Raw genomic sequence first — 26620 nt, forward strand, 5'->3', positions numbered from 1 at the left:
AAAGTTAATTTCAAATGTGACACATAATTCCATTTCTATAACATTCTTGTAATGACAAAATTACAGAGATGAAGAACAGATGAGAGGTTTCCCACAGAGTGTGTGGGTATAATGAGGGGTGGGTGTGGCTACAAAGAGGTAGCATGAAGGAGCACGTCCTGATGATGACAGCTGGAGTCACACACGTTGTAGCAAAGCCAACACCCTCGGCTGATAGTGCACCATAGTGACATAAAGTGGAAATAGTGGGGAAACTACGTTTAGGTTACATGAGCCCTCTCTGTACTATTTTTGCAACTTCCTGTGAATCTATAATTATTCCAAAATAAAAAGTTAAGCCTTGGCCAGGTAGCTCAGTTGGTTAGAGCATTGTCCTGATATGCCAAAGTTGCAGGTTTGATCTCTGGTCAGGACCCTACAGGAAGCAACCAATGAATACATAAGTAAGTGGAACAACAACGTTTCTCTCTCTCTCCCCTTTCCTTTCTCCCTAAAAAAATCAGAAAACTACAAAAAAGCACACATAAGGTTGTATACACAAGGAAGTCCGCAAGATAATGAAACAGCCAATTTTATTCAAATTCTCCAAAATTTATACTTAATATGTTGTTTCTAAAATGTATGTCACCATTTATATAATGGTTTTATTATTTCATCTTTCTTTAATAGGTTTTTATTTTGGTCTTTTCTTTACAGTTCTTCAGTAGAAGCCAGAGTCTTGAGTTGCCCAGTTAGGAGCCTAGAATACATTAAAAAAAAAAGGGGGGGGGGGGTGGTTAAAAGAAAGTACTTTCTGAAAAAATGCAGATAAAGGTGATATTAACATTTCCTTTTAGCATCATTCCTGCCAAACCATTCTCTCTAAAATTTTCTAAAATTCTCTCTAAACCACTGAAATGACTAAATGTCAAATGTTCCAACCTTGATGAAACACACACATCCAAATACCATCTGGTATTTTTAACCAATTACAAAGTATAACAATGAAAATAGCACCAATATTACACCAAAAATCAACATAAACTGATCTAAAGCACATAAAAACCCACTATATTAAGAGTTATTTTTCAGGCTCAGTTATTCTAGACTTGGTTAGAATAGGCATTGATAATAAATTCCCTAATTCATTCTTCTCTTTTAAAATTGAAGGATAATTCTAAGAACACAAACCTATTGTAAACTTTAACCAAAAGAGGTCCTTGAATGTTCTGGTGTTTTTTAGAAGCAGTTTTTTCTAAAAAACTTTCTACCCTCCAGTTACACATAAACAATGGCTAAAAAGCACTAAAAGTGGTATGGGATTCCAAAATTAAAAATCCACCCAAGTTATTTTAGTATCTAATTATAGGATCTCTATCAAAAAGTTAAATATATCTGATAAAATAAAATTTTAAAATAGATACAGTAAAAATCAACATTCTATAGAAGTGTTCCTTTAGATTTAAAAGAATACAAATTTCAAGCACTTGAAAAAGGACCATACATGGAGGTTATCACCTGCCAGTGTCAAAATCTTGTGTTGAAAACCCTGAGGAAATGAGTTAATGAGGTCACTTGGGAAGAGTAAAAGGAAAAAAAAGCAGTTATAATAAACTAGGAACACTTATTTTTTTTCAGTTTCCTTAACTACTGAATATACTGGGTTGGCCAAAAAGTTCATTTGATTTTTCCATATGATGGCTCTGGTAGTGCTTAGCTGTTTTTAACTTCATTCAAAACAACTTTATTACACTGTGTTGTGCCGGCAGTCATATCAGCATGCAATTAAAAAAAATCAAAATTGGTGGATATTTGTGTAGACACTTTAATATTGAACATGGAAGAAAAACACACAATGTTTTTGGCATAATACACCTTATTATCTCAATAAAGGTAAAAATGCAACTGAAACACAAAGAAAAAGATTTGTGCAGTGTATAAAGATGGTGCTATGACTGATCAAGTGTATCAAAAGTGGTTTATGAAGTTTTGAGTTGGAGATTTCTCACTGGACGATGCTACACAGTGGGGTAGAACAGCTGAAGTTGACAGCGATCAAATGAAACATTAATTGAGAATGATCAACATTTCACCACCAGAGAGATAGCTGACAAACTAAAAATATCCAAATCAATAAAGTTATTCATGAAAATAAAAAATGTGTCTTTTATGAAACAAACAAACAAACAAACAAAAAAAACACCATACGGCCTTTCTGGCCAACCCAATAATACATCTAAGAAAAATTCTTTTCAGTTTATTAACTTCTTATACAAAATAATCATATCTGTATCAAACAGAAATACAAAATCAGATACAGCTGCTATTAGTATGTTCTCAAGTTAAATCCATGTAACAATTATGTCACATTATTGCTAAATCCCATACAGAATAGAAAATATGTGGTTCTTACCTCTGACCTACTATTCTGATTAAGTTTCTTCTCAATATTCATGGCCAACATCTGGCTTCTAAATGAAAGGCTTTTGGTCTTTTCAATCACTTGCTGATAGGGTGAGACTGCATTGTTACCCATAACAACATGACCCTAAAATAAGACAGACAGAGGAAAACTGATCCAGTAATGTTAATGACGAAGTTTTTCCCAGGCAAATCATACGCATGACATCACAACAATACATGACTGTTGCATACTTTTTTATGCACTGTGGAGAGATGACAAAATTCACGCAGTAACAAAAAAATAGAAGGTTGCTGTTGCCTTCAAAGAATTATTATACATTAAAACAAAACAAATTTTTAATGAAATAAAGTGTCTTAATAAATATTAAGGAAAAAGCATAAAATAACCAGCAACTGGTATCTCGTATGCAGGATAGTTAATATAAATACTCACTAATTTAGAATCAATTTTGGCATCCAGTCTTGCATTTCTAATCAAATTTACGATCCACCTTTCAGCTTCTTCTGGAGTCATATTCAGTTTATCTGCCAACATGCTAATGAAAAAAGGTAAAAATGACATTAAATCTAAATTTGACCCACACTCTGCATATAGATTTTTAGGTGTTTATGGGTTACTTTCTCTTAAATATTATGACTCCTAATAAATGCACTGTTCATGTTTATGCATGACATATCCTATTTCACCAACCAGACTGTAAAAGATTCTTGAAGGAAGGGCATGATATTCTGCATTCTAGCTTCTAGTAATCCTTCTAGCTTCTAAAAAAGTACCTTATCAGGAGCTCAACTAGTAATAATCTAATAATCTAAGGGAGAAAATGTTTTATAATGCATAGTGACTACAGAAATTAAAACTACTATGAGGAGCATGATATACTGAAAAGCATAACTAACACTCAGGTCTGCTGTGTATATTTGTGTTGTAAATTCTGAGAGCACTCCCTAGAATCATATATCACTGTATAATCTAAATGGTCACTGAATTTAGGAAAAAACAGGCATGGGTGTGTGCACACACACACACAGCATGAGGGAGGGGTGAAGGTGACAGACACCAAGAACCCGATATTAACCAATCTGAATTTAGTTTTTTCAATTTATGATCAGGTTGAATAAGAAGCCATTTCAGGGCTTATTTTAATAGGACTAATTGCCAGCACCAGCCCTGGTAGTAGGTTAGTCAGTCAGTCAGAGAGCTGATAGAAGCTCCCTGTGTATGTATGTTTGCACATATAGTATCTAAGCATGTAGTAGTATATATACATGCATTGTAGGTCAATCAGGTGATAGAAAAGTATGTTTGCACATGCAGTATCTAAAAGCATGTAGTATATATACATGCATAGTAGGTCAGACAGCTGATGGAAGAGAATCTACATCTGCATACACAGTATTGTAGGAGCAAAAAGTATACCTACATGCATATATGAATGTTTAAATACAAACATTAACTGTACCCTGTCCTCCTGTATTTGACGATACTGTACTCGGCAGGCCTTCAAATATTATCACTGGTTTGATAAAAACAGCTAGAATATCAGTAACAAAATCATTCCCAATTAAAATATTAAACATTTAAGATACTGGCAATCCTATGATTATGTAATTCTAGAGCTCCCAATCCAAATGTTACTTACCTAGTTAATAAAAATGCCTTTATGTGACTAATATAATCTGTATTATCTCTATTTTATAAGTCTATTGATAAAGAATATAATTTCACTCAAAATGTCAAAATTAAGTTAGGTTATCAATAGAACCACTACAAATTAAATTACAAACTAAATCTATGAAGATCACTTAAAATTTAAATCTAAATCACTTAAAATTTAACCTTAAAATACACTTTTGTTGTTTCTATCACCAATTTTTTTAAGTACACATTCCCAGGAAATATAAACAATCTATGACCATTACTTCAATTTCAAGGGCGGAGTTCATTTTATTATCTTTATCATTGTTCTCTAATTAAACCTCATTTTATTCAAGCTACTAAAAACAGAGAATGTGTGTCACTTTAACAAACAGGCATTTTTCGGACTAGGAAAAATTCCTGCAGCTGTTGTTCCCAGTGGCTCCCCAACAAACTCCTTGTGTTTCCTCCTGTTGGTTCCCGACTTACATTAGAGGTGTGTAAATTTGATATTCTTCTGCACTGCTACAGTAAGCCAGTGTCTGATACTTTTACCTGAAGCTGCTACTCTAAAGGTAAGGAACAGATTTTCTGAAACATACTCACGATTTTATCACTTCCTATAGCAATTTATCTTTTGTATGCCTCCTGCATCCCCCAAAATATAACTTTTTAAAGTGAGGCCAAGGCCATTTTATTCAGAAAAACACAAATAAAACAATTTACACTAAATATATTAAAACTCCAATTTTCAAGATTTCTATATATTCTCCTTTTTAAAAGAAGAAACACCCATTGGTCAGTGTCATCCCATACACCAAAAGGTTGCAAGTTAGATCCCCAGTTGGGGTCCATACAGGAAGCAACCGACTGATGTTTCTCTCCCCACCCCCACCCTAAAATCAGCACATACATCCTCAGTTGAAGATTTATAAAAAAAAACTTCTTAAAAAAAAAAAGGGAAGAAACATCATTCCCAGTAAGCTATTAATTTTGAGTGGCTGCTATTATAAAGATTTTTTTAAAATTATAATGTAACATCAGTTTATGAAGGCGGTTTAAATAATTCAAATTATACCAAAACACTCGGTCTTGAAGATCAGGTTACCAAAGTCCTCTTCTTCCTGTGCATTTCCAATTGAAAAGTCCTATCAATTACCTCTTTAACAGTGGCCTCATATGTAAATTCCTTACCAAATCTACTCCTATCTTCAAAGACTTTCCTCTCCATTGCCCAGACCAAATCTCTCTGTTCATTAAACATGTCATATTTTTAAACACTTCAGGGCTCTTGAACATGATATGCCTTCTGGCTTCACCCAACTTTTTCTTCACTTAACTATTTTGTTACATGTGTCTCAGCTTGTAAGCCTTCCAAGACACGTCTCCCAACTATGACATCTGTCTGATGCTTTCATAGCCCCTATTTTTTATAGCGTTCATAACATCTGTAGTTGTTTTGTTGTACTTTTGCTTTCGTGATAGATAGTATATGTAACCCAAGAGCAATGCATAATGGCTTCCTTTTTCATTGCTATATATCCAGCAATTAGCACAACGGCCAGTACACAGGAGGCAATGAATACATATTTACTGTCTGGTCCCTACCCTAATCACTACTCTAGAGTTCAGGCTCCATTACTAATCTACCAACTAATCTACCTCTTAAGTATCTTCTTAATCCATTTTACATAGTTGTCAGTTAGTTCTAAAACCTAACAAACCAGTTTATCCCCAAATACCTTTCAAAACTTTAATAGAGCTCTCTACCAAAACAATACAATTCAAATTTCTAAGTTCTTCATTCATGGCTGTCTATAATTTAGCTATAATCTAACTTTCCAACCTCCCATTTTTTCCTTCATAAATACCATATGCCAGCCAAACCGTAACAATTCTCTTCCTTCTTTGTCATTTGTTCAACAAAATATGAACTGTGTTAGATCTGGTGACAAAATACAGTCTGTTCCCCACCTGCTGGGAAGTAGGGAAACAATCACCCAATTCCTCAAATACATAAAAGATTTTAAGTGTAATGAAAAGTAGAAGGAGCTGCATGAACTGTGAAGGGTTTACCAGTTCTAGTCTTGGAGGATTAGGGGCAGCTTATCAAAGAAAATATTTAAGGTCAGATTTTAAGATAAAATAAAGAAAATTCTATTCTATGTAATTCCACTTAGAATTCCCCATCCTTTCTATTTCTTTAAATCCATGTTCTAAATATATTTCAACATGGCTGGGGCAGTTTGGCAACATGCATCAAGACTCATAAATGTCCACATGTTCTGACCTATAATTCCACTTCAGGGTTTTAGTGTTTTGCATTGTTTGCAGATCCTTTACTTATTAAATCAAGTCAAAGAAAAATCTGAAATAAGGTCCTAGAAGTATTAATAAGTCATTAATGGAATATCAAGTTATCCAGGCTACCAATCACTGAGAGTGAATTAAAGAATGTGGCAGTAGAGCAGTTTCTTTTAATAGAAAAATACAGTGAAAGAAATTAAACAGGCCCTGGCTGGTGTAGCTCAGTGGATTGAGCATGATCCACATGATCACGGTTCGATTCCCCGTCAGGGCACATGCCTGGGTTGCAGGCCAGTTCCCAGCAGGGGACTCACAAGAGGCAACCATACATTGATATTTCTCTCCTTCTCTCCTTCCCTTCCCCTCTAAAGATAAATAAATAAAATATTTTTAAAAAAAGAAATTAAACAGGAAAAAAACCCTCAATTTCTCTTACATTCTATTGATTTTATGCAAAAATAGTAAAGATTTCTAAATAAAATTTTATATCCTATTAAAGACAACATGTATCAAAATGCAGAATTTCTGAGAAAAATATTCAACTCAATCTAGATTTTAAACACAAAAATAATTTCCAAATTACTTAGATTACTCTAAAAATCTCAACCTTGTCTATTAGCAGTATAAGTAGACATTTAAATATTCTGTGCAAATCTTATGCTCATCTTTTAGCTAACTCCCTACTCAAGTGACACAACATGACAGTTAATATGTTAAATAAGAAATAGGCTGGCTGGTGTAGCACAGTGGCTTGAGCGCGACCTGTGAACCACACAATTGTGGTGCAATTTCCTGTCAGGGCACATGCCTGGGTTGCAGGCCAATTCCCAGCAGGGGACTCACGAGAGGCAACCATACATTGATAATTCTCTCCTTCTCTCCTTCCCTTCCCCTCTAAAGATGAATAAATAAATAAATCTTTAAAAAAAGAAATATACACAAACCACAAAAGACCTCAAATTGTCAAAGTGATCTTGAGAAAGATGAACAAAGCTGAAGGCATCACACTTCCTGGTTTCATATAGCAAACCTATAGTAATCAAAACAGTATGGTTTTGCATTAATTAGACATAACGGAACAGAATAGAGAGCTTCTTCAGAGCAAAGGAAACTATCTACAAAATAAAAAGAAGCCACCAAACAGGAGAAAATATTGCAAGTAGGTTAACATCTATAAAAAGCTCATATAACTCAACAGCAAAACTCAAATACTTTGATTTAAAAAACGGGCAGAGACTTGGGAATAGACATTTTTCCAAAAACACACAGAAAGCCAAAAGATATGTGAAAAAGTGCTCACCATCACTAATCATCAGGGAAACACAAATCAAGACTAAGAGATATCATCTTACACAAAATGGCTATTAGTAAGAAGACAAGAAATAACAATAAGTGTGGCAAGAATTTGAACAAAAGGGAATTCCTGTACACTGTTGGTAGAAAAGTAAATTGGTGCAACCACTATGGAGGTTCCTTAAATAACTAAAAAACAAACTACCATATGATCCAGCAATTCTGCCTATGAATATTTATCTGAAGCAGGCAGAAACACTAAATGGTAAATGCACACCCATGTTCACTGCAGCATTACTTACAATAACCAAGACGCGAAAGCACACTAAGTGCCCACAGATAGATGAATGGATAAAGAAAATGTGAGATACACACACCCACACATGAATATTATTCAGCCATTAAACAGAGTAAAATCTTTCCATTTGCAACCTGTATGGATCTTGAAGGCATTGTGCTATGTGAAGTAAGTCAAACAGAAAAAGCAAATACCATATGATCTCACTCATGTGTGGAATCTAACAAAAACAAAGACATGAAAAAAACCCCCCCAAAACAAAAACTAAGTTCCAAGATACAGATGGTGCTTGCCAGAGGTGGGGGTTGAGGGTTGGGGAAAATGGGTAAAAAAGTACAAACTTCCAGTTATAAAATAAGTAAAAAAATATAATGTACAGTGTGATGATTATAGTTAATAATCCTTATCATAGGTTTGAAAGTTTCCAGAGAGATCTTAAAAGCTCTCATTAAAACAAAAAATTCTGTGTTTGATTAACTCCTTAGTGTAAACAAATGTCAACTACTTATTGTGATCATTTCAAAATAAAACAAATAGAATCATGTTGTATACCTGAAACTAATGTTATATGTCAATTTATAATTCACTAAAAACAAAAATGACTCTTAATAGCCTTGTAAAAACTTAAGTTATTACATTACATCCATAAAATAAAAACAGAGTTTGAAGATACTGAGAAAATCTCAGTATGCAGCACAAAAACAGAGATGAAAAATAGGAGAAAAGAAGAAAAGCTCAGTCCAGGAAGTCCAATACCAACTAACAGGAGTCCCAGAAAAAATAGTCATTGAATATGCACACAAATATCATTAAAGCAGTGATTCAAAGAAACTTCCCAGAACTAGAGAGGCCAAGTTTCCACATTAAAAGGGTCCAATATGAAGAATTAAACTGCACCTATATATAGCAAGGTTTATCACTATGCAACAAAAACAAACAAACAAACAACAATCCTCCAGATTTCTAGAAACACATAAAAGATAAGGAATAAAAATAATTTCTGACTTCTATAACAAGATGAAAAAGCTTGAAAATCATGCAATAGCACGTCTCTAAAATTCTGGAATAAAGTAGTTTTTAAGCTAGAATACAAAGCTTTGTAATACTTTATGTGAAAATGAGAACAAAATAGACATTTTTAGATTGAAAAGATTTATCTCCAAAGTACCCTTCCTTATAAAGTTATTAAAGGATATGTTTTACTAAAATATAATAATAAACCAAGAAAGGGAAGACACTGTAACGTCCAGGAAACTGGAGCTAACAGGAGACAAGGCGAAGAGAATCCCCGAGACAAATCTTGGGTTGGCCAGAAGGTCCATTCGTTTTTTCCTGTAAGATGGTTCCAGCAGTGCTTAGTTGCCTGTTAAAGGCAACTAAAACAATTTATTGTTTTATTTCATTTAAAACAATTTTGTTAGATTGCATTATGACAGCTCTCACGTTAGTGTGCATTTAAAAAAATACTTATTGAAACTGGTGAATTCCTACAGCCATTTTAATACTGAAAATGGAAGAAAAGTTACATTTTTTATATATTATGCTTTATTTCATAAAAGGTAAAAATGTAATTGAAACGTAAAAAAAAGTTTTGTGCCATGTATGGAGAAGGTGCTACGACTAATCAAAAGTGTCAAAAGTGGTTTAACACTGATTGTTCTCAATTAATGCCTTGTTTTGACCGCTATCAACTTCACCTACCCAACCGTGGAGTCCAGCCAGAAATCTCCAGCATGAAACTTCACAAACAACTTTTGACATATTTGATTAGTCACAGCACCTTCTCCATAGACTGGTCTTTTTGTGTGTATTCCCCTTGCGTTTTTACCTTCCTTAAAATAATAAAGCATAATATGCCAAAAATTTTGCATATTTTCTTCCATCTGTGATATTAAAATGGCTACATAAATATTTTGATTTAAAAAAAAACACGCTCGTATGACAGCAGTCACAATACAATCGAACAAAATTGTCTCAAATAAAGTTAAAGATAACTGAGCACTACTAGAACCACTGTACGAAAAAAACCAAATGAACTTTTTGGCCAACCCAATAGCTTATCCAATGTACTGTAGTCTTTTGTAAGGTATGCTATGACACCTAATTAAAAAATAAGTGTAAACTGTGTTTAACTGTAAGATCAGGAAAAAGAAACGAGAAAATTGAGAAATGATTAATGCTGAGTGACAAGTTAAAATTCTTACTGAGTTCTGTAGTATCTCATTACTCAAAAAAAGTATTATTTTATAGTTAAAGCAATGTAATAATGGCTTTTGAAAAGCCATTATCTAAATGTGTGCCTTTCTATTCCTCTCCAATATTAGCAAGTATAATTATGAATATAAATTGCTATGTGGTAATAAGAACTTTAAGAAACATATTAAGGTAAAAAAATGTTAAAACAAGCAAAGTAGAATGACTCATAACTGAAAAGAAATACAAGAGCAGTTGGCAAATTATTTTGTGAAAAGCCCAAACTAACCCCTACTGGGAAATTATATTAATGTATGCTCCAACATGTTTATCATAGACATTCAAAATATTACTTCCATACTTTGTTTTTATCTAAAATTGAAAACGGATCCAAGAATTATTCTATAACAGCTTTTAAATTTCAGACACACACCCTATCTGATAAACTACTCAGCTATACTAAATTGAATCCCACCATAGTAATCTTTTTTGACAGATGTTGCACACTCTGTGGTAAACAGACTTGTAACTTATCCTACATATCTATACAGTTGTATATAAACCAATAAAAACATTCTTGATATGCATTTTAATAAAGATATGACTATCACATGTGCCTACAGCCATTTAGTCAAGAAACCTATCAACACAGAAATGTTCCAAATCATAAGTGGAGGCAGTCATTTAATAAACAATCATGAGCTTTACAATACTATTCTGTTTAACATTTGAAATCTGTCCACTGGAGTGAGGGTTGGGGCACAAGGTGGTAAGAAGAGGCCAGAGACAAATCCTTCCCCTTCCACACTTAAAAAAACAAAAACAAAAAAATGAATAACAAATAACTAAATTAGAAACAGAGATAGACCAGCATAAACTAGTTAATAGAGTGATTTGTCACAATTACATAGTATACACTAGAAAGAAATCAGTCTACTTTGGGACTTAAAGATAATCCATTTATCAGAGTTATCAGGGTTCAATGAACCTTCATTCCAAATTACTTCCAATATACAAATTACATCCTAATTACTCTGTATTTGTCTTGAAAGCATCTATTATGGTTTATAATTTTATCTTTATTAGTATGCTTCTTCCTCTGGATTGTAAGCTCTGATGGTGTGGGTACTCTACCTTATCTACCCAATGCCTGGCCAGAAAAATTGTTGATCACATTTGTGGTATTTTCTTCTTGAACAACTGTACTAGTTATACTGTTAATTGTATCATAATTATCACACATTGTGTATTTACCCTCCTTATCAAGTTTAACAGTACCTTTTAAAAAAGTTTGCACATTCTTGACAACACGAAGTAAGAGGAACGGAGAACAGACGAGTGGTTGCCAGGGGTTAAGGGGAGGTAGCTGTGGGGGTGGGTACGCTCTGACACAGAGACTTACCCATCCTTTGTTGTGGTGAGAGAGATGTACTGTGGATCTGAGTGTATCAATGGTCTCAACATGCTGGTTGTGACACTAGTTTGCAAGATGTTACCACTTTAGGGTTACCACTCTAAAGAACACAGGGCAATGTCTATTTCTTAGAACTGCTTGTGAATCTATAATCATTTCAAAATAAATTGTATCAAAATTATGTAGGAGCTTTAAAAAACACTGATGCCAAAGATCATCCATCCCCCACCAGAGAGAATGTTTTACTTTTTAGGGTTGGGTTCAGTCATCCATTGTTTTTTCTCATTTATTTTTAAATTTCCTACTTGATCTAATGTACAGTTAGGACTACAAATCACTAATTTAAAGCAATGACTCACCCAGGTTGACTGCAAAAGAGTCAGTTTACCTGGGAAGCTTTAAACCCAAATTCTCAAGCCCTAATCCCACAGATTCTGAACAGAAAGTCTACGGGAAGCCAGAAAAATCTATTCTAAGTTTGGTTGTTAAGTTCTTCAGATGATTTTGATGTAGAGCTAGGTTTAAAAACCTCTAAATTAGATAACAATGATTTTTTAATGTATCATTAAAGGTAAAACATAAACTCAATTGATCACTATCTTGTTGTTTGATGTTTGTCCTATTTATAAAACCCCAACTTAAATGCTTATTAACATTATTTTCAACCACATTCTGAACCCATTAAAAACACAAAAAGGTCTAACCCCAGGACTGAGTCCTACAAAATGAATACTATTTCTTGAAACTTACAACCTGAGATCTCATTGTTGCTCTAAGAATTTCTTTTTTCACGTGAAGCTACTTTCTGCTCTGCTCCTAGCTTCCTAATTCATTACATACTAAAGATATTAAACCACTGATTTTTCACTTCATTACTCTAGCACTGTGATTTTCAACCATTTTCATTTCATGGCGCACATAAAGTATTTACTAAAATTCTGCGGCACACCAAATGTAATACATATATTTTTTGGCTGATCTGACAAAAAATAGGTATAATTTTGATTCATGCACACTGGACAGCTGTTGCTATGTTGGCTGTTGTCTTTTTTCTTTTATCTGTCAATCTAAGAGAAAACAGGTCAGTGCCCTGACTAAATAGTCAAGTATAGTATATTTTAAAAATTATTGCAGCATACCAGTTGAAAATTCATTACTTTAGTGGGTTGTAATTACATGCTTAAAACACTGTAGCCTGATATAGTAGTTTTCAATCCTGGATGTGTTTGGAATAACCATCCTTAATCTACAACACAGTAGCACCATTAAATATCATAGTATAGCATACTTAGAAAATCTGACTCAGAAAGTTTGGGTGCCTTCACAGACTGTGTAAAATAAATCTCAACAGAGATTCTGAGACACAGAGTTAAACAAATGAGTTATGGTTTCCGTTTTTACCCTCTGGCTCAAATGATACACTAATGACAAATTCAACTAAATCTATTATTTCTAAAAATATCGATTGTTCACGAAGAAAAATAAGATTTCATAGTGAGGTGCAATGAACGTCAGAGAACTATTAGCCCACGGCTCTGTCACTAAAGACTTAACCTTAAGGCCCCTGTCTGGGCCTTAAGTTTCCCAGCTACAATTGAGGAGCAATCGGTGTTTTGAAGAACTATGTTTTCAGAACTGTTTCCAGGGTTGCAGAGGTGCCTTAGCAGCCAGATGGAAGTTGAATAAAGGCAGAGGCTAAACAAGGTAAAGGAGCTCTGATCTCACCTGCTTACACATGGACAGCTGACCCTTAGCAATGTGGTGAGGAGGGGAGGGAGGGAGGAAGGCAGGTGAGGGGCCCCCACCCTGCACAAAAATCTGCATATAACTTTTGACTCCCCAGAAGTGAGCTGACCAAACCCTTATCAATAACATAAACGACTGATTTGTACATGTTCTGTATGTTATATGTATTATACTGGGCTCTTAAAGTAAACTAGAAAAGGTGTTAGGGCTCTTAAAGTAAACTAGAAAAGGTGTTATTAAGAAAATCATTAGGAAAATATCTTCATTGTAGTATATTGAAAAAAAAAACCCTGCATAAAAGTGGACCCATGAAGTTCAAACTTGTGTTGTTCAAGGGTCAACTATACATAAACATACATACTCATATAATACTGCATTTGAAAACAAGTCACACACACACAATTTAAAAACCACAGTTTTAGGAATTGAAACCTGAGCCACATTTAAAGTGTTCAAAGGCCACATGTGGTTATTGGCTACCATACTGAACAATGAAAAAATAAAACATTCCCATCAAAGTTCCACTGAAAAGGCATATTATCCATGGTTCAATGACAGGTATTGCTGGACTAGAAGCTCCCTATGATTTTTCCCAGCTCTAAACGTCTTCCCTAATATATAAAGAAAATGCATTAACCTATATATACAAAATAATCAAAGTTAGTAAAACATTCCACAGGTAGCCACAAATGTTTAAACAAACTAAGGAAATACTATCACTAAAAGAGAGAAAATTTCTGGACTTTAGAAAAGACAACCTATCGCTTCTCGGCCTTTTGGCTAAGATCAAGTGTAGGAAAGACAACCTACTGGACTTCCAGCAGAGATGGAAGGGTAGGTAGACACGCTGTGCCTCCTCACACAACCCAAACAAGGACAACGACAATTTAGAAACAAAAAACAACCAGTACCAACAGAAAATTGAACTGTACGGAAGTCTAACAACCAAGGAGTTTAAGTAGACACTTTCATCCAGACCAGCAGGAGGGGCCCAGTCGGGGCCCAGGGGAAGAGGGGTAGCAGCAAAACAGTGGCTGGTGGACCCCAGGTGTGCAAGGCAGCAGCAGGCAGACCCAGTGAGGCAGCTGACTGTTGAGGGGCACTGCACACAAGTCAGCTGGAGGACTGGGGGGGGGTCCCACATTCATGCGCAGATAAACCAGGTGAAACTGGGGAGCAAGACAAACCCCGCAACCCAGGGTCCCAGTGCCAGGAAATAAAGCCTCAAAACACCATTGAAAACACCTGTGGGGGCTGAGGCACAGGTAGAAACTCCCAGCCTCACAGTACAGTTCTTGGAGAGACCCACAGGGTCCTAGATTGTGTACAGAAGCCCATCCACACAGGAATCAGCACCACAAGGGCCCAATTTGTGGGAAGCGGGGGAAGTGACTGAAATCAGGCAGAGAGCAGAGCAAGGGCCATTGTTCCCTCTTAGACCCCTCCCCCACATACATCGTCACCATCCAGTGCCTGGGTTACCAGGCCCTGGTGAACACCTAAGGCTCCACCCCTCACTATGGAACAGGCCGCTGAGACCCCTCCCTACAAAAAATGGCCCAAATGGAAGAACAGATCAAAGTTCCAGAACAAAAACAACTAAGTGACAAAGAGATAGCCAGTCTATCAGATGCACAGTTCAAAACACTGATAATCATTCTGATAAGCATTCTGCTCACAGAATTGGTTGAATTTAGTCACAAATTAGATGAAAAAATGAAGGCTACACTAACTGAAATAAAAGACAATGTACAGGGAACTAATAGTAATGGGAAGGAAACTGGGAGTCAAATCAATGGAGTGTACCACAAGGAGAAAGAAACAACCAAACAGAAAAGAAGAAACAAGAATTCAAAAAATGAGGAGGCTTAGGAACCTCCAGGACATCTTTAAACATTCCAACATCCGAATTATAGGGGTACCAGAAGGGGAAGAGCAACACGTGGAAAAGTTATTTGAACAAGTAATAAAGGAGAACTTCCCCTTTCTGGCAAAGGAAATAGACTTCCAGGATGTCCAGGAAGCTCTGAGAGCCCCAAAGAAGTTGGACATAAGAAGGAACACATCAAGGCACATCATAATTACATTAAAGATTAGCCAAGATTAAAATGAAGGAGAGAATCCTAGAAGCAGTAAGAGATAAGGGGACAGTCACCTACAAAGGAATGCCCATCAGACTAGCAGATTTCTCAAAAGAGACCTTACAGGCAAGAAGAGGCTGGAAAGAAGTGTTCCAAGCCATGAAATCCAAAGACCGACATCCAAGATTGCTCTATCCAGCAAAGCTTTCGTTTAGAATGGAAGGGCAGATAAATTGCTTCTCAGATAAGGTCAAATTCAAGGAGTTCATCATCACCAAGCCCTTATTATATGAAATGTTAAAGGGACTTATATAAGAAAAAGAAGATAAAAAATATGAACAATGAAAGGACAGCAAACTCACAGTTACTAACAACCACATGTAAAACAAAAACCAAAACTAAGCAAACTAGAACAGGAATAGAATTATAGAAATGGAGACCACATGGAGGTTAGCAACAGGGGAATGGGAGGAGGAGAGAGGGGGAAAGGGTACAGAAAATAAGTAGCATGGATGGTAGGCAGAAAATAGACGGAGGGGAGGGTAAAAATAGCATGGGAAATGTAGAAGCTAAAGAACTTATAAGTATGACACATGGACATGAACTAAAGGTGGGGGAATGTGGGTGGAAGGGGGTGTGCAGGGTGGAGGGGAGTGAAGGGGAAAAATGGGACAACTGTAATAACATAATCAATAAAATATATTAAAGGATAAAACCTATTAAGTGAGAGAAGGTATACGCCAATGATACAGCCCAGAAAGGGTTAATAGCCAAACTATGTAACTCACAACACCAAAACAAACAAACATACAAACAATCCAGTTAAAAAATAGGCACAGAGCCAGAACAGACATTTCTCCGAAGAGGACATATAAATGTCCAACAGACATATAAAAGGACACTCAACACCACTAACCATTAGGGAAATAGAAATTAAAACTACAATGAGACATCACCTAACACATGGCAGAATGGCTACCACCAATACATCAACAAACCAGTGCTGGCTAGGATGCGGAGAAAAGGAAACCCTTGCACATTGTTAGTAGCATGGAAATTGGAGCAGCCACTATGGAAAACAGTATGGCAGTTCCTCAAAAAAATAAAAATAGTACTACCATGTGACCCAGTGACCTCACTTCTGGGTATTTATTTAAAAATACCCAAAACACAAAATTCAAAAAGATATATGCACCTCTCTGTTCACTGCAGCATTATTTAAAATAGCTAAGATAGAGAAGCAACTCAAGTGCCCATGAACAGATAAAAGGATAGAAATGTGGTATATATGTACACAAAGGACTTTTGCTCAGCCAAAAAAAATAATAAAATCTTACCATTTGCAAGAACATAGGTGGACCTATTATGCTTAGTGAAATAAAACAGATAAAGACAAATACACGTGTATTTCATTTACTCGTGCAATCTAGAAAACAAAATAAACAAAAAAGTAACAAACTCATGGATACAAAGAACAAACAGATAGTCTCCAAATGGGAGAGGGGTTGGGGGAATGTGTGAAAAAGGTGAAGGAATTAAGAAGTACAGCTTGGCAGTTATAAAACAGTCACAGGAATGTAAAGTATAGCATAGGGAATATAGTCAATAATATTGTGATAACTACGGTGAGATGTCAGTTGGGTACTAGATTTGTCGAAGTGGTCACCTCATGGGGTATAAACGTCTAATCATAATACTATATTGTACACCTCAATCTAATATAATTATCATATGCCAACTATAATTAAAAAATAAAATTTTTAAAAAGAAAAAATAAAACTACACTGATACAAGTTTAAAAAACTCATAGGTAATGATAATGCCACCCCAAAGTTCATAGAAGCTGTCTCGCTATATTGACATATTTGAGCTGCGCATCTTTCATGAGTAGACAGTACAAATACATTATTTATTTTACTGATAAAGATAGTATATTGAATCCCAGAGTAAACAAAAGAATGAATACAAGGTCCCAGAGTTAATAAAAGGAACCTTGGAACAAACTTTCTTACTCATGGTACCCTCAGAAGCATACACCAAGTGACAAAGTATTACCATACACAAAAACATAAACTTATTAATACAAAGGAATGTATTCATTCAATAAATATTTATGAGCATCTATACTATACAAAGTAGACTAGGTGCTAAACATATAAAAAGGAAAATCTGCAAAACCCACCCCCCCCAAACAAAACAAAACCCCAAAATAAAAAACTCCAAGTGACCGAATTCTAAGGAAAAACGGGGGAAAATTCAACAATAGAAAGCAAAATATTAGCATCCCTTTCACAAGCCTGATCATAAATCTTACAAAAAAGAAAACAAACCAAAAAGAAAAAATAGCAAGCAAGCATGACAATGCTAGCATTCAGGTATCTATTTATTGTCCACCAGAGTCCCACATACAGGTATGATACACCTATCTACTATTTCACAATTTGCACACGTCCTTTAAGAGAAACAGCTTTTTAAAATTATACGTCTGCTAGCTAATAGTAAAGTAGTAGAAAAACTGAAGTCAAAGCTTCAATCCCCACAGGAAAAATCCCACAATCACACTATACTTCTAGGTCTGAATAACCACTTCAGTTACAACTCAATAAAATTAAGCAAACAAGTATGGATGCCTTAGTAAAAACAAATGTCGCTGAAGAAAAACTTTGGTCTACACACAATTCCTATGAGGCAAACATTAACGTAGTTAAGTTTTTAAACATTTATGGAGTATTTACTGTTTGACTTCATCTGTGGCCAAACTGCACTGGTTATTTTTCAATTCTAATATATAAAATTAGTTTCTAATGGGTTACGTAAGTTTCATATTTTTCCCCAATACTTTTCTCACACAAAAGAGGATATTTCAACTAAAATTCACCATAATTTTTCCATGTTTCAACATTTTAAGATGTCAGTAAAGTTTACTATATAAGAATTAAAATATATAATCAAATAAAACAAAATTCAATTAACTGAAATGACTACCAAATGTAGTCTTTTCAACAATATTCCAGATTTAAGGGCTAAATCCTTATTTGAATTCCTGTTGAAAACCATTCTAAAACTGGATACCTCTCTTTTTAAAAAATATTTTATTTATTTATTTTTAGAGAGAGGGAAAGGGAAGGAGAAAGACTGAGAGAGAAACATCAGTGTGTGGTTGCCTCTCATGCGTCCCCCACTGGGGACTGGGCCTGCAACCCAGGCATGCGCCCTGACTGGGAATCGAACCGGCAACCCCCTGCTTCACAGGCCCGCGCTCAATCCACTGAGCCACACCAGCCAGGGCGGATACTTCTCTTTTATAACAGTATAACAGTACTCTTAAAAAGTAACTGAGAATCATAATATTGCCTTCAAGTTATCATTTTCAAAAATCATGCTGTGCCACTCATATTTTTTGAGTCTGTAGCAACCCAAATTCAAACAAAAGTTAAAATTTTTAATAAAGCTCTACCAAACTGTTTCCTTTTCCTTCTAAAGCAAAGGGAAATAAAATAAAATCCAATTACTTGAATTTTATAAAGTGTAACTTCACAATACATGGAAATCTCCAAGAATTTAAAATTAGAAAACACAAATCACATCAGGACGTTCTTACTTAATGCTGATACACTGGTGGATACGACAGAAAGTCTCGAATATGAAGAGACGAGCATTTTCAATAAAATCCTCAAGACAAGCCACCAAGAAGAAGTCATTCACAAGCACCTATGTTTATGAAATATAAAAGAAAATACAAATCAATGGCCCCAACAAGTAATTTTAACTCCACTCAAAAACTGTGTGCCTTATTCATTTTTCTATTCACTACACCTCTATCAACAAGTACCGCAAGTTCTACATCACAGCACTTTCTACAAAAAAAGAGGTAAGAACTGCAATGTTTCCTTGTTCCACTGATGACAGTGAGCAATTGTGTGACAAGGTAGCTTTGTCCTGTCCATTATCCTACATAAATGCTCTGTAGATAGCATATCTTTTTCAGCCACTTCAAATAGTTACAAATGCAGTAAAGATAAACATGTTTCTATGACAGCAAGTAGATCTGAAAATCTACAAAGGAAAAAATTCAAGGGGTGAATTTTTCCTCCTGTTTCACAGGCAATATCATAATTAAAAGACAACACTGTAACTTCAAGAATAGCAACCAAGTGCCCTTCTGCCTTAGCAAGGCTTACATACTTAGGATAACAGATATACATAAATATTTAACAATGTTGTATGACATGTTAATAATATTGATGACTATAAGAACACATAGTCCACTGGATTATAACTTAAATTTTGTCCAATGTTTGATAATTGCCTCAGAGGTATATTTACATGACAATTTTCTTTTTCTTAGAGAAGTATCTTAGTTCTTCAATAAACTTTGCCCATTTCTGTGCTAACATGTGGGTTCAAAACTGAAACTGATGACTAGTAATTTGTGAATTTTGTAAATGCATTTAACAGGTAAATTCCTAGTTTGTTAAAACTTGAAAACTACCTTATTAAAAAAAACCCATAAATCTAACTCTTTGAGTTGCTTTGAAGGTACTTCAGTTTCTACCAACCAGAGAAGACACACTGTGGTTATAAAAATCAAACTCTTAGCTTGACTGGTTTATACCAAACATTAAATATAATCAGGTGAAAATTATAAAAATAGGCCTACTTAAAAAAAAGATTTTATTCATTTATTTTTAGAGAGGAGACAGGAAGGAAAAAGAGCGGGAGAGAAACATCAATGTGTGGTCGTCTCTTGCGTTCCCCCTACTTGGGACCTAGCCTGTAACTCAGGCATATGCCCTGACTGGAAATTGAGCCAGCGCAAAAAAAAATCTAAAAATTTTAAAAAGACCCACTATTAAAACAAATTGAGAACCGAGCTGTGATATGCAATTCCAAGCTACCTTCCTCACAAAATATGAAATATTTCACATATTTACTCATTCAGGATAAGACACAGAATTATGGGTGCATGTGTAAATTTATAATACAACCAATGTTTAACTGTCAAAACTAAAGGGATACACACACACGGCAACATTAAAAATGTCTTCACTTGCCCTGGCTGGTGTAGCTCAGTGGATTGAGCGCGGGCCTGCGAACCAAAGGATCGTGGTTCGATTCCCAGTCAGGGTAACATGCCTGGTCTGCAGGCCAGTTTCCAGAAGGGTATGCACAAGAGGCAACCATACATTGATATTTCTCTTCCTGTCTCCTTCCCTTCCCCTCTAAAGATAAATAAACAAAATCTTTAAAAATTTTTTTAAAATAATGTCTTCACTTGAGTACATTTCTAAAAAATATGCCACTTTATAATTAATATACTTTTCTGATATAATTACTTTAATAAAACACTGCAAGGTTAACTCTTACACTATACAAATTTAAGAATGTTATTAATTTATGAGTAAAAATTCATACTTACTGATTCACATTCCCTCAGCTTTTTCTGAGCTCCATCAAAGTCAAAGTTAACATATAAACATTCAACAAACTCTGTAATTGGGTCTTTATATGTGTAAGACTCCTGTAAAATAAAGTCAAAGGTAAAATTGGATATAATTCAACATTGTTTAGTAGACTGCCCCTAGATTATTCCAACCTTCCTATTTTCTCCTCCCTTACCATTAATTTCTAGCAAATTTCCTCACACTTATCTTCTCAAAGCAATTGCTCGTATCCTGATTCCAGGCCATACTTTTAGCTTTTAATGCCTTCCAGACTAAGTTCTCTAAATCTTATCCTAGAACCACTCTGAAAGCTTCCAAATTCCTCTACTGCCAAAGAGGGTCCCTTAATAAAGGATGAAACCCAAATGAATGAAATTATACCCTACTGAATGAAATGATCTTTTCTATCTATTCTTCTATCAAATAATTTAGGTTCTCTCCCTAACCCACAATTATTGCTGAAAAACTCACTAAATGAACCCATAAAGCTGCAGCTTCTGCACAACTTGGAAACTACTACTATTGTATCCTATGTAAAGGCCACTACTCTGGAATTATGTAGGTAGTTACCTCCCATCAAAGGGTTCTAGGCTCCAGATCTCCTTCACTCTTTGCAATAAGAGCAACACTAATATACAATGTATATTAGGTATCCACCTAGCAGAGAGCAGTGTTCATACCACATATAGCATAAGTGTATCTTGAATTTAAAGACAGTAAATGTCCGTTTAGGGCTCTTCTCTCTTCATGTATATACCTTCCTCTTACTTTTAAAACATGTTTACCTTAAGAAATAAGAGTAGTACTTGAGAAAAAAGGTTAAACCTAAAGTTTGGCATGTTTAAAAAAATCAATAAAGACTTAAGTTTTTACCTGTTGAATAACTTTAACTAGATCTTTTAGCACCTGCCGGCGTTTTCGAACATCTTTGTTTGTTATGACTGCTGTAGTCAAATAGCGAAGAATATGTGGACACATTGTCTGAATTGCATTAAGATACCTATAGTAAAAAATAAAGCCCACTTAACATTAGTAACCAGTTTTTCTAGACCTATAATCACCTGTGATTTAAAGAAAACAAGCCAAGAGCCCATTAGAATGCATTAAGTAACCTAAGATTGCAAACACTTAAGAATGAGTACTATGATGGCCATCTCCTACAAGGAGCTAAAGAAACAGAAATCTAAATTAGAATGCCAACTGATATTCCCCATTTCGAGTGACACTCACTTAAAAGGTAAATAATAATTGCTGAGTAAAAGTATTTTTGGAAGACCCTTATACATGCCATCAGTTTATTCCAAATGACTGCCAAGCTGTAACTTTCGTCATTCACCTATTAGAACAAATGTGTGAAAAACTTCTATGTGCAAATCACTCATCATAATCAGAAAACTGGGCACTTACACAAATTATAGTACTGAGGAAATAAAAAACTGGAACCTACAGAGACACCTAGTACAGTTTTGTAAGGCTTTGGTTACATTGGAAATGCTGGAAATTAGAAAAGAAGAACTACACATAGAGAACTAGGCCTTGGCTAATGTTTAGCAAATCCTGCTATTCTGATGATCTGTAGCTGGCCACCCTCTCTCATATGGTATTTATCCAGTATTTCTCTGCTCAAGTTTCCTTAAATAGCTCCCCAATTTATATTCAATAAGTACCTCAGAGTGTCCAGCACTATGACAAGCTTGGAAATATTTGTCAGTAAAGCCTATTTCTCTCAGCTGAATAATCAAGCCTAATGTACCCATCCAACACCATCTCCCACCGTTCCACGGACTACTTCTGCTTTCCTCTCACTCCACATGGGCTGCTCTCCCAAATGTAGAAACTCTGAAACCTCAATTCTAGCTAGTCTTCAAGGTCAAGCTCAAATAAGCTCAGATAACTTAACTCCTGAGTTACCTCAGACCATGATATTCACAAATCTTTATATAATTGTAGGTACCCCATAAAATGATGTTTGAGCTCTTTAGAGGACCCTAGAATCTGACAGTAACTGAACACATATCTAGTCTCACTTAGAACCCCTTAAATCCTCTCTAAACACAAGGTATTAAAAGAATCAACACTTAAGAATAAAACAATTTCTAGGGAAAGATAACCAACCAAATCAGCTAAAAGTTTTACTACCTGAAGAATTAAACCTGAGATCCAGGCAAAAATTTTTAAACTACACTCTTGGTTCAGAACAATTGTTTGTCTCTACACTGTTGCCAGAAATCTCACATACAAGTTCAAGAAAGCATGACTTTTTTTTAAAATGTCAATTTTGAAGGAGGTAATTAGGTAGGCATTTATGGAACTCTAGCATACATTTATTCATATATGATAACAAACTGTTAAGTTCTTTGTCTATGATATTAAACATTTATTTTTACCTTAATAAACTTTATATTATTACACCACACAGAAAAAACAATCTTCATTGTTTTTCTAGAAGATAGCTTCCATCGGAAACCAACTTTCTCTTTCTGTGAACATATGGCAGATGTTAACAAAATGTATGTAAAGGGCCAGATAATGAAGACTTTAGGGTTTGTAGGGCAACAGGCAAAACTGAGACCATTATGGAGGTACTTGTATAATAAGAAAATAAATTTTCAAAATATTTTATTGATACAAGTAAAAAGTGTAATAATTTAGTAACAAAATTTTAAATACAGGTCTACTAATGAGAAGAATTAAATTTCTTTATTAGGGATACTCATTTAATTGGGTTCAAAAGTCAAAGACGGCTATCTTTAAAAATTATTGCAAATATTTATGTATTAATGCAGATCTGTAATGAGATTTTACATATTTAATCTTTAAAAATGTTTTTTGTGCACATCAGTACCAGCAAATACTGACTAATTGACAAGCATATGATTTTAATTTAGCCTATTTGTCACTTGGCAAGAATTTATAAAATTCTGCTAAATTCTTTTTTTGATATTGCCTTTTAACATATTATACTGCAGATGAATCACTTCCAATTCAATTGCACAGTTAAATGAATTTTGAAATATGAAAATTCCTTTTGTAAAAACTTTCTGGAATTGTATTTTGAGCTTGAAAAATATATCTACTGCAAATCTGGGAATCAAAGTTCCATTTTCTTTTAATCTTTCAAAGAATAACAACAAAAAACACATAAAGCAACTGGAAATTACTTGTAATTCATAATATGTTAGTTGTCAAATGATTACTGCCATATAAGTTTTGCATATATGTGCTAATTTGCATAAAATTAGCTAATGTGCTAATTTTAGGTTGAATTAATTTAAAAATTCTCTAGACTAGGGTGAAAGTTAATTTCCAGAGCCATCCAGGACACGATAATAGTGGTTAAGGGCAATTTTTCTTGTTCAGAAGAACAAAAACACCTCAAGCTCAAAAAAAGTCACTATTTAACTGTCATTGTAAAGCCATTCAACTGCTATGTAGTAGAAGGAAAAGTCAAGATATTCTATTTCTAACAGAAATTCATGGACTGAAAAACAGGTAAGTCCATGAGAGCAAATACAGCACTGTGGACTCTAATGGTTCAATAACACACCTTAAAGTATTTTCCACAAAGTATACAGTGATAAATAACCATAATATGTGAACACCTCACATTTTCACTAGCTTTGTAAATTTCTCCAACTAAGCCTATTTCTCCTCCACACATATTAAACCACCAAAAGTTTTAGCACAACTTGGCAGATTCCATCTCAGGCTGTACTAAATTAGTGTTTCCTCAACTTTGAAAATATTTTCACCTACCATTGTTCCACACAGACTATTCAGAGGCATAACATTTAGGCACTTCAAATCCACCAGATCCCTCAAATCAACAACTTAGCCATATTGGTAACATATATGAACACATCAAGAGCCAAGGAAAACCATTAAAAATCATATGCATTGTTTTTTAATAGATTGTTCTCACTGAAAGGCCAGTAGTTGTAAACAACTTTATTTTTTCTAGACATATTTTTTTGGCTGCTGCAACTGAACATGAAACTGAACCACCATTGGTAAATAGCTTTCCTTACTTGGCTAACCAAATAGCCACTTTGAAATTTATTTCCGTTGAAACCCCATTTTCATTAATTTTTCATGAGAAAATTCTAGTGGTAAAATAGTTTTAAATTTTCTAGGTTTTTTTTTTTTTGACGGTTGTTTTGATGTCAGTGTGAATATTATGATGAGTGCTTACAGTCTGCTAATGTGGATGTATGTTGTATTCCTTTAGCTTACCTATAGTGTAAATTCAATGCTTTATTTTCTGTGATTTGATTATTTGATTTGACATAAAATAATCCCCACCCAACTGTGCCTTAAAAGCGCATCTGAAGTCCACTTTTCTTGCTCTGACATGATGAGTACACACCGGTAATAAAAAAGCAAAACATTGCAGTAGGTTGATAAACAGTTCTTGAAGCATCACCTAGGTGTAACTGCAGCATCACTAGGATCCATAGTGCACAGAATAGCAGTAAGACAAAAAGAGTTCAACAGTGTATGATCTCTGTCACAATTCAACTTTGCCATACAGTTCAAAAGCTGCCAAAGACAATATAGTTGTCCCCTCTTATCTGTGATGTCAGTTTGCAGTTTCAGTTACCTGTGGTCAACCACAATCCAAAAATATTAAATGAAAAATGCCAGAAATAAACAATTCAGAAATTTTAAATTGCATGCTGTTCTTAGTATTATGAAGAAATCTCATACTGTCACACTCCATCCCACCCAGAAAGTGAATTGCCCCTTTGTGTAGCATATCCACACTGTGTGTGTGTGTGTGTGTGTGTGTGTGTGTGTGTGTGTGTGTGTTGGGCGGGGACGACAACAACATATATTCCACCTGCACATTAGCTATCTCAGTTATCAGACGTACTGTTGTGGTACTGCAGTGCTTGTGTTCAAGTAACTTTTTTTTTATTTAGTAATGGTCCCAAAGCCAGTTATGTAACTTTCATCACATAGTTACAACTGTTCCATTTTATTATTATTGCTGTTAACCTTACTGTACGTAATTTATAAATTAAACTTCATCATAAGTATGTATGTATGTATGGGAATAAACAAAGTATATACAAGGTCTGGCACAAATAACGCCCCACTTTTTATTACAAAATCACAGACATGTAAATCTGTAACATAACATTATGACAATCAAGCATATCATGACATTTTAGGCAAAATGTTCACATTAAAACTATGAATTATTATACTCATATTATTACCTTACCAACCACACTCAAGCAGGCCTTACTCTGCCAGACCCTATATATAGGGGTCAATATCTATGGTTTCAGGTATCTACTGGGTGTCTTGGAAGGCACTCCCCATGGATAAGGAGGTACTACCACATACAGAATAATGAGTATGGCTATGTTCCAATAAAAATTTATGGACACTAAAACTTTAGTTCCATGTAAATAATTTTCACACCATAAAATATTATTCATTTTTCCCCAACCACTTAAAATGTGAAAGCCATTCCAATATTTGTAAGCCACAAGAAAAAAGGCATTAGGAAAGATTTACCAGTCCATGGTCCATAATTTGCAGATCCCTGGTATGCAGCATAAACATGGCTCTTGACTTCCAAACAGAGCTGGAACTTCCTACCTCTACAGCAGAAGTGATCCTTCCTATATATGCACAGATGTGTGTGTATATATGTATATGCGTGTGTATATGAGGGGAATAGGGATTAAGGGTGATTCTTGTGAGGTTACCTTAGTTCATATTGTTATAATATCAGTAATTACATAGTATTTAGTTCAAATACAAGCAAATCCACGGACATGGCTAACTGCCTAC

The 26620-nt window shown here is 34.8% G+C and overlaps 1 protein-coding gene across 1 annotated transcript in view; it reads right to left on the reverse strand.

The window, feature by feature from the left end:
* Positions 1-670: 670 nt before the first annotated feature.
* Positions 671-26620, reverse strand: part of EIF3E (eukaryotic translation initiation factor 3 subunit E) — a 51291-nt gene continuing 25341 nt past the window's right edge. Inside the window, exons 8-13 of the mRNA XM_037048396.1 lie at positions 21689-21815; positions 20791-20892; positions 18973-19082; positions 2837-2939; positions 2393-2527; positions 671-739 (exon numbers count right to left, since the gene is read on the reverse strand). Coding sequence (XP_036904291.1) covers positions 701-739; positions 2393-2527; positions 2837-2939; positions 18973-19082; positions 20791-20892; positions 21689-21815 — 616 coding nt within the window. The 3' untranslated portion in view covers positions 671-700. The remainder of the gene's footprint in view (positions 740-2392; positions 2528-2836; positions 2940-18972; positions 19083-20790; positions 20893-21688; positions 21816-26620) is intronic.

Source organism: Sturnira hondurensis, unplaced genomic scaffold (genome assembly GCF_014824575.4).
Source record: "Sturnira hondurensis isolate 20B ecotype Veracruz unplaced genomic scaffold, ASM1482457v3 Scaffold0006413, whole genome shotgun sequence".
NCBI lineage: Eukaryota > Metazoa > Chordata > Mammalia > Chiroptera > Phyllostomidae > Sturnira > Sturnira hondurensis.